Source organism: Poecile atricapillus, chromosome 23, assembly GCF_030490865.1.
Source record: "Poecile atricapillus isolate bPoeAtr1 chromosome 23, bPoeAtr1.hap1, whole genome shotgun sequence".
In the NCBI taxonomy this organism is placed as follows: Eukaryota; Metazoa; Chordata; class Aves; order Passeriformes; family Paridae; genus Poecile; species Poecile atricapillus.
The window spans coordinates 2,695,987-2,710,854 of record NC_081271.1 but is presented as its reverse complement, the minus strand read 5'-3'; the positions used below and the strand labels follow the sequence as shown (position 1 = coordinate 2,710,854).

Here is a 14,868-nt window from a genome sequence, read left to right as displayed (position 1 = left end):
AGTGCAGAGAGCAAAACCTGCAGAGCTCCCCTGTTCTGACAGCAACCCAAAATCTGCTTTTCCACAGAAAATAAAGTTCTGAGCTGCACAATAAAAAAAAAAAGGAAAAAGCAGCTTGGATCCATCTCCTCATCCCTTTGGATCCCAGAACTCCTGGCAGGGGGATGGGAGGGAGCAGAACATTCCCTGAGTCACCGGTGGGGCTGGGAACAGCCTGGAGCTGGGGGTGAAATTCCTGCTGGATTAGACGTGGGTTAGATCAGGAGCTGGTGGGATGGGAAGGAACAGATTTGACATCACTGAGTGTTGAAATAGACTGTCCAAAACAAAAATCCATCAAATCCTGGAAGCAGGAATGATGTCTGATATCCCAGTCTGGCCACAGAGAGCTCCTGGTGTCTGCTGCAGGCTCATCCTGATGGAGCAAAACTTCCAGAAGGAGCCATGGGGTGTCCATGCCATGCAGGATTCCCTGGGAATAGCTGGGAGGAATCTCCTGCCTGTCAGGGGTGGCTGTGGATGAATTCCAACTCTCCCAAGAGTTTTCCAGTGGAGCTGGATATGGAGCACACAAAATTCCCTCTTTATCTCCTGCTGCCCTGCATTCCCAGCAGCTGGAATTTGTTGCTTTGTGGGAACAGCTTCTCCCCTGTGGTTATTTAGAGGTTTGGATAAACATCTCCGAGTTTTCTTCTGGAAAAACTCCCCCCTGGAATATCTTAACTCCCACCCTGAGAGGTGTTTGGCATCCTGGAAACTCCTCCTCACTTTCTGTACCTGTGGTATCTTTGTGAAAATTCAAAATTCCAGCTGGGAGCACTCAGAGCTTGTCCACATCCCCACACCTCACTGGGAATTCCTTTCTGGATCAGATTCCTCCTCCAAATAACAAATCTAGGGAGAAAACTCCAAGACTTTCACCTCCAGAATCTTTAAAAACCACAAATTGCTGCCAATAACACTTTAACAAGCAAATAATCTTCCTCAAGTATAAAAAAATGTCTTAAAACTCTAAATAAAATATAAAACCCAACAGCCCCGTGGATTTAAACTCTTCATGTTAGAGTTCTCATTCCTGGAGAAAAAACAATGCCAAACATTCCCAGAAATCCAGTTTATTCCCTGCTGGCCCAGCAGAAGCTTTCTGAGCACATCAAGTGTTTGTCACTGTCAAACTGCAGCCAAAACCCCTCAGATTTGGTTATCCAAGGAATTTGGGGGGCTCAGAGGAATTTTCAGTCTCAAGTGGGAGGAGGGTGGATTTGGGTGGATTTTTTTGGGGGGGATTCTCACAGCTGAGGGCTGTGAAAACTCGGTGCTGCCGATTTGGTTTCTGGATGGAGAGGATCAGAAATCAGAATATCTCAGTCCCAACGTGCCCTCTGCTGGCAGCGGCTCTGGAACGAGGAAATCCCGGGAATGAGGAGGGAACCGAGCACAGCAGCTCCATCCTTTAATCCAGCACATCTCTGGGAAAGATGGAATCAACCACAGCAGCTCCATCCTTTAATCCAGCACATCTCTGGGAAGCCACAGCAGGATTCCAGGGCCAGGAGATTAAACTGCTCCAGGTTTTCCTCTGAAAAATTCCCCATTGGAATTCGCACCCTCAGAGGCTTTTTGCATCCTGGAAACTCTTCCCCACTTTCTGTGCCTGTGGCAACTTTGGGAAAATTGAATTGAAATTCCAAATGGGAGCACTCATGAAATAGGGATGGACACAAGGAGCCAGCAGAGTTTTTTGCTTCCAAATGGTCCCTTTAAAATGGGATTCATAGAGTCATAAAATCATGGAATTGTTGAGGTTGGAAAAGCCAGGAAATCCTGGGAAAGATGGAACAAACCACAGCAGCTCCATCCTTTTATCCAGCACATCTCTGGGAAGCCACAGCAGAATTTCAGGGCCAGGAGATTAAACTGCTCCATGATTTCTTCTGAAAAATCCCCCATGGAATTTGGACTCCAAGAGGTTGTTCTGCGTCCTGGAAACTCTTCCCCACTTTCTGTACCTGGGGGAAAATTGAATTGAAATTCCAAATGGGAGCACTCATGAAATAACCCTTGGAGTGCCAAAGGCCCCTGACAAACCAATATCAGGAACCTGGGAGGGTGAGTTTGTTATTCCCTGGAAAAGGACAAAGGGCGGCCCATGGTGTCCCATGAGCGGGGTTCTGCCTCTGAAAATTAGAAATGGAGCAGGATTCCTCCCAGACCCAAGCTGTCCCCACCTAGAACTCGGGCTGCCCTTGGAGTGAGAAACTCTGGAAAGAGGAGGATGGGGATGGTGTTGAAGGAGGAGGATAAGGATGGTGTTGAAGGAGGAGGATGGGGATGGTGTTGAAGGAGGAAGATGGGGATGGTGTTGAAGGAGGAAGATGGGGATGGTGTTGAAGGAGGAGGATGGGGATGGTGTTGAAGGAGGAGGATGGGGATGGTGTTGAAGGAGGAGGATGGGGATGGTGTTGAAGGAGGAGGATGGGGATGGTGTTGAAGGAGGAGGATGGGGATGGTGTTGAAGGAGGAGGATGGGGATGGTGTTGAAGGAGGAGGATGGGGATGGTGTTGAAGGAGGAAGATAAGGATGGTGTTGAAGGAGGAGGATGGGGATGGTGTTGAAGGAGGAAGATGGGGATGGTGTTGAAGGTGGTCTAGCCCAGCTAGTTCATGTCCAGGGCCCATGGCTGGGAGCAGCCCCTGCCTCTGAAAATTACAAATGGAAATGGATTCCTCCCAGACCCAAGTCATCCCCACATAGAACTCGGGCTGCTCTTGGAGTGCCAAACTCCTCTGACACTGACATCAAGATCTTGGGGGTGAGTTTTGTTTCCCCTGGAGAAAATCCACCGTTCATGTCCAGGGCCCATGGCTAGGAGCAGGTCTCTGCCTCCGAAAATCACGAACAGAGAAGGATTCTTCCTGCATCCAAGCCATCCCAACCTAGAAGTCATTCTGCCCTTGGAGTGCCAAACACCTCTGACAATCTGCCATCAGGATCCTGGGGGTGTGAGTTTTATTTAAGCCATGAAAAAAGGCTGCTGTTTGTGTCCTGAGCAGGCCTCTCCTCGCAGTGGGAAGCTGGGGACAGCCCTGAGCTCCCCAGCAGGGATCTGCAAGGCAGATGTTCTGATCTATAAAGGTGTTTTCCAGCCAAAATCGCTCTGCAGCAGCCTGGCCTCGTGTCTGAAGCTCATTTCCACCCAGAGCAGGTGGGGTGTGGGGTTGGGCTGCTGTGAGAACACCCCCCACATCCCTGCACTCATGGAACAGCAGCTAATTGAACTGTTTATTTACACTGTAAATAAACATTTACATGCATTGTAAATAAATCTATTTATTATATACACATTATATATTATATGTATTTCCTGTATTACATAAACACTTCCCTTTACTAGAGATAGGGCAGATTATTAAAACCCAGACAGAGCTGTCATTACAATTGCAGGTTTATTATAATCTCTGGTCCCAACACAAGACACAAGAGCTTCCCTTTCACTGGATGGTGCAGAAAAAGAATTTTAAAACCAGCCATTTATTTCTGTACAGTTATTTGTCCTTGGGGCACAGACAGACATGGCAGTGCCATGGACCCATGCTTGGGAAGGAAAGCTGGCATTTTTGCTTTGCTAGGACAGAGGCTTTGAGGTTTTCTTGGCCATGAGAAAAGTAATTAGGCAGTGAAAGGGTTGTTCCCACTAATGAGGGAATGTTCCCACTGGGATGGACTGGAGAGTGAGTGGCTCTCACCATGTTCATGCCTTTTTGTACCACCAAAATTCACTTTCCACTCCGTTCCTCCCTAGCTGTGCCCTGCCAGCTAAACAGATCGAAATGTGAAGCTTTAAAAGGCATAAAGTGATCTACAAACTGAACCTAAAAATTAACTCACAACTCATCGACTCCTCATGTGACCAAACCTGTGACTGATTGATATATTTTGTCCTGGCCACTTCAGCATTAGCACAAATGACAAAGTCATCAAAAATCCTCAGCCAGCATCATGATCCAGCACACAGAGGATGCTTCTTGCAATGCCAGTGCCACCAGTCAGCTGTAGGTGGCGATTTTTAGCTCCTTTTCCAGTTTCTGGATCTCCAGGTAGAGTTTCTGGACTTCCAGCAGGGTTTTCAGTTCTGACAGAGGAATTCCACACTGGAAAGCTGCTTTGTTTCGAAGAATCCTCTCACACACATCACTCTTCTTCTTTAAAACAACCAAAACAAAGGCAGAGTGAGAGTCCAGTGAGGGGTGACAGAGAAACCGCCACCGTGAAGCTGGACCAAAGCTATTCCAGGCTATAAATGGGGAAAGAAACAGGAAAAATGGGGCAAGAAAGGGGAAAAAGGGGGCAGCTGGTGGTACTTACACACGAGGGTGGTGGTGTCCAGGTGCCATCAGCTGAGCAGGTGGTTTTGGAAGCTGCCCCATCACGTTTGCAGCGGAAGGACACAGTTTCATTCACCTCATACCACAGCTTGTTGAAGTGAACCACGACATCCTCCTGCCTCGGGAGCTGGGAGCACCGAACTGAGGGGGAAACGCACACAAAACATCAAATAACGGGAGGAGATGGAGGAAAAACCACGCTGCAAACTCCCACTGTGGGCCAGCAGAGCAGCCCCTGGGCTGAGCAGGGCAGGGCTGGCACTCACCTGGCTGGCAGGTGGGCAAGGGAGGGCCCCAGGTGCCATCAGCCAGGCACTGGCTCTGGGCAGCACCGTGCAGCCTGAAGCCTTCATCACAGGAGAAGTGCAGGAGCAGCCCGTAGGGAAAGGTGAAGGTCTGTGGGGTCATCCTCGCCCTCTCCACCACGGGCTTGGGGCACCGGATCACTGCAGGACAGAGCAGAGAGAATGGGCTCTGGGGACAGCAGAACCTGGGCAGAGCTGCTCCTCCTGCTCCTCTCTGCAGCAGCTTCCTGCTCAAATGCAGGAATTGACCCTCAGCCTCCTGCTCAAATGCAGGAATTGACCCTCAGCCTCCTGCTCAAATGCAGGAATTGACCCTCAGCCTCCTGCTCAAATGCAGGAATTGACCCTCAGCCTCCTGCAGCAGCACTCAAAGGCACACTGAGGAGTCCTGGTGTCACACAGGACCTGCACTGGTTCATCCACTCCGGGCTGGGAGCTCCTGGACCGGGGTTAAGCTGATCCCACACTCACCCCTGCACTCTGGGGCAGGTCCACTCCACGCCAGGCTCTTCCCATCATCTGAGCTGCAGTAGATGGACTCGTCCCCCACGAGGGACAGCCCCTCTTCACATTCATAGGTCACCTTGGTGCCATAAGGGAACTCTGTGTCACCTCTGCCAGAGTGGTACCCAAAGGAGATCCGTGGAGGGGGCCCACAGACTGTGGAACAAAGGGAATTGATAAAGAAAGGCACGTGCAGTTGTCATCTTCAGGTGAGAATCAAAAGCATTTCTGTGAAATCAGCACAAAGGTCACTTCATGGGCGGTGTGAGGCAAATTCACAAGCTGCTGCCTGGATTCTGGCCTCTTACAGCAGCTCAGGGCTCCAGAAATATCAGGATATTTCCAGTGGTGGCCTCCCCACTCCTGGGGTCCATGGTAGGATTCAAAGCCTGGACCTGATGATGTTGGAGCTATTTCCCAACCTTAATGATTCTAATTCCAGCTCTGGGGAGGGGACACCTGGCTGAGCTCGTGTCCCCAGGTGCTGCAGGCAGATCAATCTGTCCCCTGAGTGTCACACGTACCTTTGTCACAGAAGGGCAGCACGGGCTCCCAGCTCAGATCAGCCCCACAGGTGATGGATGCTGAGCCCCTGAGGGCAAAGCCCTCCTGACACGCCAGCTTCACCCGGGCCCCCACGGGATAGTCACTCCTGCTTTTACCAACCTCCTTTCCATGAGGGATGTCTGGCTCTGGGCAGTGTGGCTCTAGGAATAACAGGGAATAAAGGATGTTGTGTATTTCCAAAAGGAACTCCAGTTGTGCTCTCTGTGGAGAAGAGCTACCAACAAATCTGAACCCTGGGTAGAAAAGTGGCCGTCCCCAGGTGTGGGTCTCAGGCTGCCTCTGTGACCCTAAAGGGTCAGTACAGGGAATTGGCCGTGCTCTGCTGGCTGCCCTGGGAAGTGGAGCAGGTTTTTCCATCCTGGCAAGGTTTTCCTGAGCTTTTGTGGCTATTGCTGTGGTTCTGAGTCAGGAGTTGGAGCAGTATTTACACTCATTTTCTCCCGACAGGGGAAATGCCTTGGCAACATCCTGTGCTCCCCAGCCTTGTGTCAGCAAAGCAGCCCCAAACACATCCCCTTCCAGCTGGGTAAATGTCTCCCAGGGCTTCTCAGGAACCTCCCAAGCCTCTAGAAGCTTCCACCACACCACCCTTGCACCCCTGCAGACACCAGTTCAGCCCTGCCAAAACCCTGTCCTTTTTCTGTGGGGCCCATCTGGATCTTTTGCCCCCTGTATATTCCACATTATCCCAGGAGGAGCAGATCTGGGGCCACCTGGAGTGGGGGAAAGCTCTCCATGGCTTCTATCATGATCATCCCTCCCCTCTGTCCCACCTGGAATGCACTCTGGCACTGCTGGATCCCATCCACCATCGCTGCCACAGCGGAGGGTGACGCTGCTGCCACGGCCTTCGAACGCAAATCCTTCACTGCACGCCACTTCCAGCCTGTCTCCGTACTCATAACCCTCTTTCACTTGCCATGGGTGCAAGGGCTTTCCATTTGGGATGTGTGGATCTGGGCAATGAACTCCTGGGAAATGCCAAACATTAGCAAGGGTGAAACCATGGCAAAGCCAAGTTGGTGACAGGAAAATGGTTGTGAAGATGAGGATGGATGTCTTGTAGGACACAGACACATCATAACATTAAATCTGCCCCAAAAGCATCCCTGGGGGGATTTTCTGGGGGGGTGGAATGTTTCTGGTGCACCCTCAAGACCACAATGGATGTTTTCCAGAGGTTCAAGGGACCGGAAAGCAAAACTGGCAAATAAAGCAAAGCAAACTCTGCAGCTGGAGAATAAATCAAGAATTCCAGAATCAGCAAAGACCAAGCTGGGCCCTGGGGCATCCTCTGACCCCCAGGCAGTCCCCACCCCACCAGGCACTCACTTTCACACGGAGGAGGGGGCTCACTCCACACAAAACCCTGCAGGCAGCTGATGTTCCAGGTTGTTTTCCCCACGCTGAACTGGTGGCCGTGCCGGCACTCGTAGGTGACCACGGTGTCCACAGGGAACAGATTCCCAGCCAGCCTGGCTTTCACAGCATTCCTCACATCCGGGGGCTCATCGCAGCTGCCTGGGGGTGAGACTCCAGTTTAGGGGCACTGGAGCATCACAGGGCCTGGGGTGGAGGGAATTGGGGTAAAAACCACGGGCTCACATTGTTCATTCTGAGATGCATTGAATCATCCGGGTTCAGGAAGGGTAAAGAGGGAATGCAAAGGAGACAAATGAAAACATACAAATATTTTTTTTTCCCTGGAGAGAGACTTGTCACAAGGGCATGGGGTGACAGGACAAGGGGGAAGGGCTTTAAGATGAAGGAGGTTGGGTTTAGGTCAGAAATTCTTACTGATGAGGGTGATGCCCAGAGAAGCTGTGGCTGCCCCTGGATCCCTGGAAGTGTCCAGGCCAGGCTGGCCAGGGCTTGGAGCAGCCTGGGACAGTGAAAGGTATCCCTGCTGTGGCAGTGGTGGGTGGGATGGGCTTTAAGGTCTCTCCCAACCCAAACCATTGCAGAACTCTGAGTTTGGACCACAGAACCATTTTCACCGTTACAACAACCTGTAATTCCTGATCCAGGGGATGCTCCCTGAGCAGAGGGGGGTCCCAGGGGCTGCTGGCCCTGCACACTCACTGCGCTGGCACACGGGCAGGGGGGGCTCCCAGAGGTCACTGTCCCTGCAGCTGGAGGCCCCGCTGCCGCTGAGGCTGTAGTGCAAGTCACAGTCGAACACCACGGTGTCCCCAAAGCTGTAGTGGGGCCGGTACCCGCTCAGCAGCTTCCCATTCTCCACTCTTGGCTGCTTGCAGGTCACCACTGGGCCGGGGAAAGCACACAGACAATCAGCAGTTAGGCTCCAGAGGGGACATCAGGGATTTGAAAAAGTCCCTATGGATGCTAACTCTGAAATAGAGAGCACGGTGCCTGTGGAAATTGCAGGCCACACAGCTTTCTCAGTCTTGCCTGGGAAAGTGGCCTGGGAATTCATAAGGAGGAATTAAAACAATCCTCAGAGATAGAGAACAGCCTGGCAGGTGCTGTTTGTCTGCTCCTTGTTTTCTAGCAAGAGAAGGTCGAGGGGTGGTGAACCCCACTGACCAATGATGGTGATGTGTTAGTTTACTAACCAATAAGAGTTTCTTTTCTGTACTTTTCACCTATCAGTCTATAAAAAAGAGCTGAGGTGATAAACCAGAGAGAAATTCTCCTGATTGACTCCCAGGAGAGTCTGTGTCGTTCTTCTCACCGTTCCTAATAGAGCGACAAGTCCCCATTGCCTTTTGCCACCAAAAGGGCTGCAAAGGGCCAGGACAGGGTGATGGGGTGGGTTTGTAGGATTTACCCTGGGTTACTGCAGGCTGTTTTAGGGCAAAGCAAAGAGAGAACACAGGTTTGGGAATGTTTTGCAGCACTTCTATTTTACAGCAGGTGAGAGGGATCTCCTGCCCTGTGAGCACAGTAAAATCCCACTCCCACATCCCTGCTGCCACAGTCAGCGTCAGAGGAGACCCTAATTCCTGTCCCACCTGCAAGAGGTGATTCCATTCCAGCAGGATGAAGGAGACAGGAGGTTCCAAGGGAGGAAGCAGCAGAGCAGGAGCAGGCAGCAGTGCAGGGGCAGGGATGTGGGAACAGCTCACCTTTGCATTCTGGAGCTGGGCTGCTCCACACACCGTTCACGTTATCCGTGGTTGTGCAGATAATTGTGGCCTCTCCCACCAGGGAGAAAGGTCTCTGCCCCCTCCTGGGGCTGTGGCACCAGTAGGTGACAGAATCCCCGTACACAAAATGCTCCTTGTCCATCTCACTGTGCTGCCCATTTGCGATTTCTGGAGGGGGTGCACAGGGAATCGCTGTGGAAGGAGGGGAAGGTCATCATAAATAGAATTAAATTCATTTTAAACCAAAGATCTGGCCAGAAAAAGGTGGAAACAGGAGGTGGCAGAAGGGTCAGAAATCAAAGGCAGGTCTTGAGGAGCTGCACCAGCCCCAAGCTGTGACTGGGAACTGAGGGGGTTTGGGATATCCCAGGCTCAAATGCAGCTGCATCACTCCCAGAGAGTGAATTTCCTTCTGCAGGAAGGGAAACACAGATTAAAAATGTCTTTCCAGGCTCCACCGTGCACTGAGATGGCAAAATCCTCAGCAGAGCAACACAACAGCTTGTTTATCCAGCCACACCCCAGATAATTAAAGAAGAGGTAATTAAGGAACTCTGCTTACCCTGACAGGTGGGAATGTCTCTGTTCCATGTGAGAACCTCGTTTCTAAGCACACATTCAATCTCAGAGTGTCCAGTCAGTCTGTACCTGTGTGAGACAGGGGAGAGGGAATTACTCCACAAACTCAGTCCTGATGTGTTACCCACATCACCACCAGGAGGGTTTGGGCTCCTTTGTCAGAATTCCAGCAGATCAGAAATCCATCATCAGTGTCATTTTCTCAAGGACAGACGGGATTTTGACAAAAGCACTCTTTAAATTAAAAAAATTCCATGTTTCTAAGGAAAAGAATATACTTTATCAGCTGCTTACACCTCTAAGCTCAGTATTCACATCTTTCCTTCAAAAAGACACCGAAACTTTGGGAATGGTTTTTGGGAAGAGCCAGGAGGGTGAACCTGAGTTTGGGAAGAACTTCCTCAAAGCAGGAGATCAAGACACTCACAAGCAGTCTTAAAGCTCCCAAAGGAAAGCTCAGAAGGTATTTTCTGCAATTATCTACAGATATTTATTAATTATCTATCTACAGATATTTATTAATTAATTATCTATTAATGGGGGGAGGCTCTGACAGGAAAAAACTTTGGAAAAGTGTCTGGGGAGGAGGAAAGCCTGTGGCTCAGGTGCTCCTGGCTTACCCAGTGTCACAGGTGAAGTTCACTGTGGAGCCAAAAGTGAAGGATCCGGGCAGGAGCAGTCTGCCGTGCGCCGGCTCCCCGGGGTAGGTGCACGCCTTGGCTGGGGACAACAGGGCTCCAGTCAGCTCCCAGCTCAGTTTCTTGGCAGGAAAGCCAAAGAATCCCTCAGTTGTGAGGCAGGGGATGGATCAGAGAGCTCTGGATCTCCCATCCAGCCCGAGGTTATTCCGTGACTCCCGATGCTGGCCAGACCTGCCTCTGGGGTGTGCAGTGACCTGTGGCAGTGTCTCTGCCCAGCTAAAGGATTCTCCCTCTCACAGTGAGCTGACAGTGCTCAAATAAGAGATTTTTAGGCTTCAGGCACTGGCTTGAGCCTGTGGGAAAGTCAAGTACACAACTTTCTCACTCTGGCCTGGGAAATCATGAGGAGGAATCCAAGCAGGCCTTAGAGAAGGAAAACAACCTTTGCAGGTGTTGTCTCCTTGTTTACTTGCAAGAAACAGTCGAGGGGTGTTGTTCATAACTGTCCAAGGATGGTGATGTGTTGATGACCAATTAAAGTTTTACCTTTTTGGACCTTCTTGGAGCTGTCTATAAAAGAAGATCTGGAAGAATAAAAAGTGCTCTCTTTTGCAGCTAAATCTAGAGAGTCTGTGCTGTCACTTCACCTGTGTTCCTAACACAGTGTGACCCCTCTGCAGCTCACATGCTTTTCTAGACATGAGAGTTCAAAATGTCTGAGCAGAAAGATGTCCTTGGAGCCAGCAGTGGAGCACAGCCAGCACCAGAGCTGATTGCAGCTCCTGCCAGCACCCAGAGGAACAAAACTTCCCTTCAGGTCACTCATTGCCACCATCCCCAGGCCTGCCTTTGGACACTGCTCCAACAGAAGGAGCTGAGAGCATCAGCAAACAAAACCAAAAGCCACAGAATGGGTTTGGCTTGGGAGGGAGCCTGAAGATCACCCTGTCCCAGCAGGAGGGCAGGGCCAGCTCCCATGGGAGCAGGGACACCCAGAACACACTCACGGGTGCAGATGTCGCTGGGTCCGTGCCACACCCCGTTGGCTCCGCACACGAGGACGTTTGGAGTGTGAGCTTTTCTCCCGTAGCCTGGCCGACAGACCAGCTCCATCCTGAATCCATGGGGGAACAGCCCAGTGTCCTCCAGCTGATCCTTGGGCTCTGCCGACTGCGACCGCGGCGGGGCCGCGCAGAGACCTGCGGACACAGAGCCCACCAGAAACTGGGAGAAAAACCAGCGGGGTCCCAGGTCTGATTCACCCTGGAGCTCCAGGGGAGGAGCCCTCAGTGCCCCAAATCCTCCTCAAGGCCAGAAGCAAAGAGAAGTGCAGCCTGTGGCTGGTGGGGATCTGGAGGAGCTTCACCATTCCTGCTCCTCACACCTCAGCCAGCAGATTCAAAGGCTGGACACAAAGTCCAAATGAAGCATTTCTTCTCCTCATTTAGTATAAATGATTCCACTTTTTCAGCTGAAATAGTTTTGTATCTGCTTCCCACAGAAAGGGGAAAAAAAAGGCAAAGGAAGATGGATTCTGATCACAAAGATTTACAGAGCCCTTGAAAGGCAGAGGCAATGAGGAAAACAGCAGGATCCAAGTCTTGTAAAAGCCAGGAAAGGTTTTCCTTTGGGAATCTCAGCTCATCCTGATGGTCTCGTTCACTTACTGTGGACAGTCACAATGAGAGCAGCAGTGAGGAGTGACCCAAGGACAGCTGCACAATTCCTCATCCTCCCCAGCTCCAAGGCTGACATGTTTATTCCTGCCTGGAAACCCCACAGATGTTACCACATTCCCCTCCTGAGGCAGTATCTGTGAAGACAGCAGAGGGGTATTTAGGGGTATTTATACTCAGCTGTATGCACAGCTCTGATTTCTCCACCCCTGAGCAGTTCCTACAGTCACAGGAGAGGAGCAGAAGGAGCAGGAGCTGAATTTCTTTTCTGGAAAATGATGGGTAAAACACTTTATTTGTAGTGATAAATCTCTTGGAAGTCAAGTCCTAGTCAGAAGAAATCCTGCTGGAGTCACCAGTAGAGCTCCCTAACAATGAATTACCCTCAGAGAGAGAGAAAAGTATTTAAGCAAAAAGTTCATCAGTTCTGTGCAAATATTACCTGAGTCAAGCTGTAGAGCTCACAAGTCAATCAAACCAAACTGCTTTACAAAATGGAATTTAAGTGCAATTTGCACTCACCTGGCACCCCTAGGGATCTGTAAGAGCCCTCTCTGTGTTATCCAGGGTCATTGATGAGCCTGAACCCTCCCAAACCTCCTGGAAATGAGGGTCCCCCTCAGTGCTCCCTGCCCTAAACCCAACATTTCCCATGCCTGTTTCACCCCCCTGCCTTTCTGTCAATCCTTGCCACACCTCCTGCTTTCACCTGATTTAATTTCCAGACCTTTGTTCCTGCTGGAGCTGCACAGAAGCTCCAATCCAGTTCCCAGGAGCAGCACTTGGAGCTGCCTGGCTGGGAATTGTCTTACCTGGAGGTGTGGAGGCAGGAGATGGGAGAGCCCAGGCGTGTTCAGATGAACCAGGGACTGCTCTCCTGCAGCCCCCCAGGCTCCAGCTGCAGGCAAAGGAGGAGTTTTGTAACACCCACATGCTCAGATCTGGCCCCACAAAGCTTCAATTCTGCAGAAACCAACCAGAGCTGGCCCGTTGACCCATAAATCATTAACTCCTCCCCAGCAAGAAGGAAGGGGTTTATTCCAGCCCCAGAGCAAAACACTACAAAACTGAATGCAGCCCAAGCAGATGTTGAAATTGTTTGGTTTTTATGTGTGGAGGTGCCAAGTCTTTGAAATGATCCTCGCTGAGCTGCTCCACTGGGACCTTGGGCACAGTGTGGGAAGTCCCCAGAGCTGCTTCACCCTGAGTTTATCCCCTCTGGCCTCAGAAAGCCATGGCCAGCATTCCAAAGGGGATTCTTCAGCCAGCCCCACCAAATCCCATGGAAGCAGCTCCAGCTGGAGCTCAGCAGCACAGGAGGTCCCTGGGAGCATCGCTCAGAGCTGAACATGAACAGTTTGGTTGGAAAGGACCTTAAAGCTCAGTTCCACGGAAACCCTGAGATTCTGAACTCCACTAAAAACACCCTTAAAGCTGAGGAGAGAAGGAGAACAGCAGTAGGGTTTAAGAGTCCCCATTTTCAACTCAAATTCCCACCCCTGCAGCCCCTCTTCCTCCAAACACATCCCAGAGACTCCCTGAGTTCCACACCTCCTCAGAAAACCAGCACACAGCAGAGAGTTCGAGCAAACAATGGAAAATCACAGAGGAAATGCTCTGTGTTTTTTTAAGTCTCTTTATTGCAAATAAACACTGTCAGATATTTACACTCAAGTGCACAGAGCACACAGCACGAGCTGACAGACACTGCAGCGTTTTAAAACCTAAAAAAATAACCCACTCAGAAGGCAGCAGAGCAGGAAAGTTCACAAGCAGCTGAGTACAAACACTCCAGACAGAGCTGCAGCTGCAAACAGCACCCAGGAGCAGGGGGACAGCGTGGGGACAGCGTGGGGACAGCGTGGGGACAGCAGGGGTGGCACTGTCACCCACAGGGGCAGGGGGTGAGGCTTGGGGACACCCCCAGGACAGGTGGCTCTGGCCAGGCTGGTGCTGGTGCCTCTCCTCAACCCCTTGGCAGCCAGGCCAGGCTCTGCTGTCACCCAGCAAGGGGACACCTGGCAGGGGTGGCAGCTCTGGGGTCACTGCACACAGAGCAGCCAGGCTGGCTTTAACTCTTTCTCCCCATTTTTCAGTTTTTTTTTCCCAGAGGTGGAGCAGTTTTAGCCCCAGTGCTCCTTTTCCTCTGCAGTGACACACAGGGACAGGCAGGTGCCACTGAAGGTGACAGCAGCCACCACCACCCTTGAAACAGAGGCACAGAAAGCTGGGGGCTCACAGAAACCCCCACTCCTGGGGAAAAGCTCAGCAAGGTGCCAGGCTCACCTCCACACCTCCAAATCCACCTCCACACCTCCACACCCCCAAACCCACCTCCACACCTCCAAACCCACCTCCACACCTCCAAATCCACCTCCACACCCCCAAACCCAACTCCAAATCCACCCCCACACCCCCAAACCAACCTCCAAATCCACCTCCACACCTCCACACCTCCAAACCCACCCCCAAACCCAACTCCAAACCCCCAAACCCACCTCCACACCTCCAAACCCACCCCCAAACCCAACTCCAAACCCCCAAACCCACCTCCACACCTCCAAACCCACCTCCACACCTCCAAATCCACCCCCACACCTCCAAATCCACCTCCACACCCCCAAACCAACCTCCAAATCCACCTCCACACCCCCAAACCCCCAAACCCACCCCCAAACCCACCTCCACACCCCCAAACCCACCTCCACACCCCCAAACCCAACTCCAAATCCACCCCCACACCCCCAAACCAACCTCCAAATCCACCTCCACACCTCCACACCTCCAAACCCACCCCCAAACCCAACTCCAAACCACCTCCCCCTGCCCAGCCCACGATGCTGACCCCACTGACATCCCGAGCTGCTGTTTCTGTTCCACCAGAAACAGCTCAAACACCCCCGTTGCACAACGTTTGTTTATTCTGGGGTGTTTGCACGCCCAGTGCCAAGGAAGTCAGGTGGTTTCAAGGAAATCCCTGGCATCACCCCAGCCCTGCACCCCTGAGGGCTCAGCAGGACCCTCAGGGTGATGATCTGCTCCCAAATCTGCTGCTGCTCTGCTCCAGACATGTTTGCTTACAACATTTCCAAGGCAAAAA

The 14,868-nt window shown here is 51.6% G+C and overlaps 1 protein-coding gene across 3 annotated transcripts; it reads right to left on the bottom strand.

Moving 5' to 3' along the window:
• Positions 1-3,316: 3,316 nt before the first annotated feature.
• On the bottom strand, positions 3,317-12,737 carry LOC131587850 (complement component receptor 1-like protein). 3 transcript variants are annotated; one of them, XM_058856122.1, is made up of 15 exons: positions 12,581-12,733; positions 11,993-12,036; positions 11,760-11,905; positions 11,100-11,291; positions 10,072-10,171; positions 9,435-9,520; positions 8,852-9,064; positions 7,845-8,027; positions 7,095-7,283; positions 6,536-6,733; positions 5,720-5,902; positions 5,163-5,351; positions 4,653-4,832; positions 4,367-4,527; positions 3,318-4,203 (listed from the first exon to the last, which is right to left on the bottom strand). In XM_058856122.1, the coding sequence occupies exons 3-15, from the start codon at positions 11,845-11,847 to the stop codon at positions 4,048-4,050; spliced, it is 2,118 nt and encodes a 705-aa protein (XP_058712105.1). In that variant the 5' UTR covers positions 11,848-11,905; positions 11,993-12,036; positions 12,581-12,733; the 3' UTR covers positions 3,318-4,047. The 3 variants fall into 3 exon arrangements, with proteins under 3 accessions (XP_058712106.1, XP_058712105.1, XP_058712104.1); XM_058856123.1 differs by lacking the exon at positions 11,993-12,036 and having other exon boundaries at positions 3,317-4,200; positions 12,581-12,737; XM_058856121.1 differs by lacking the exon at positions 11,993-12,036 and having other exon boundaries at positions 12,581-12,737.
• Between the last annotated feature and the right edge of the window lie 2,131 nt (positions 12,738-14,868).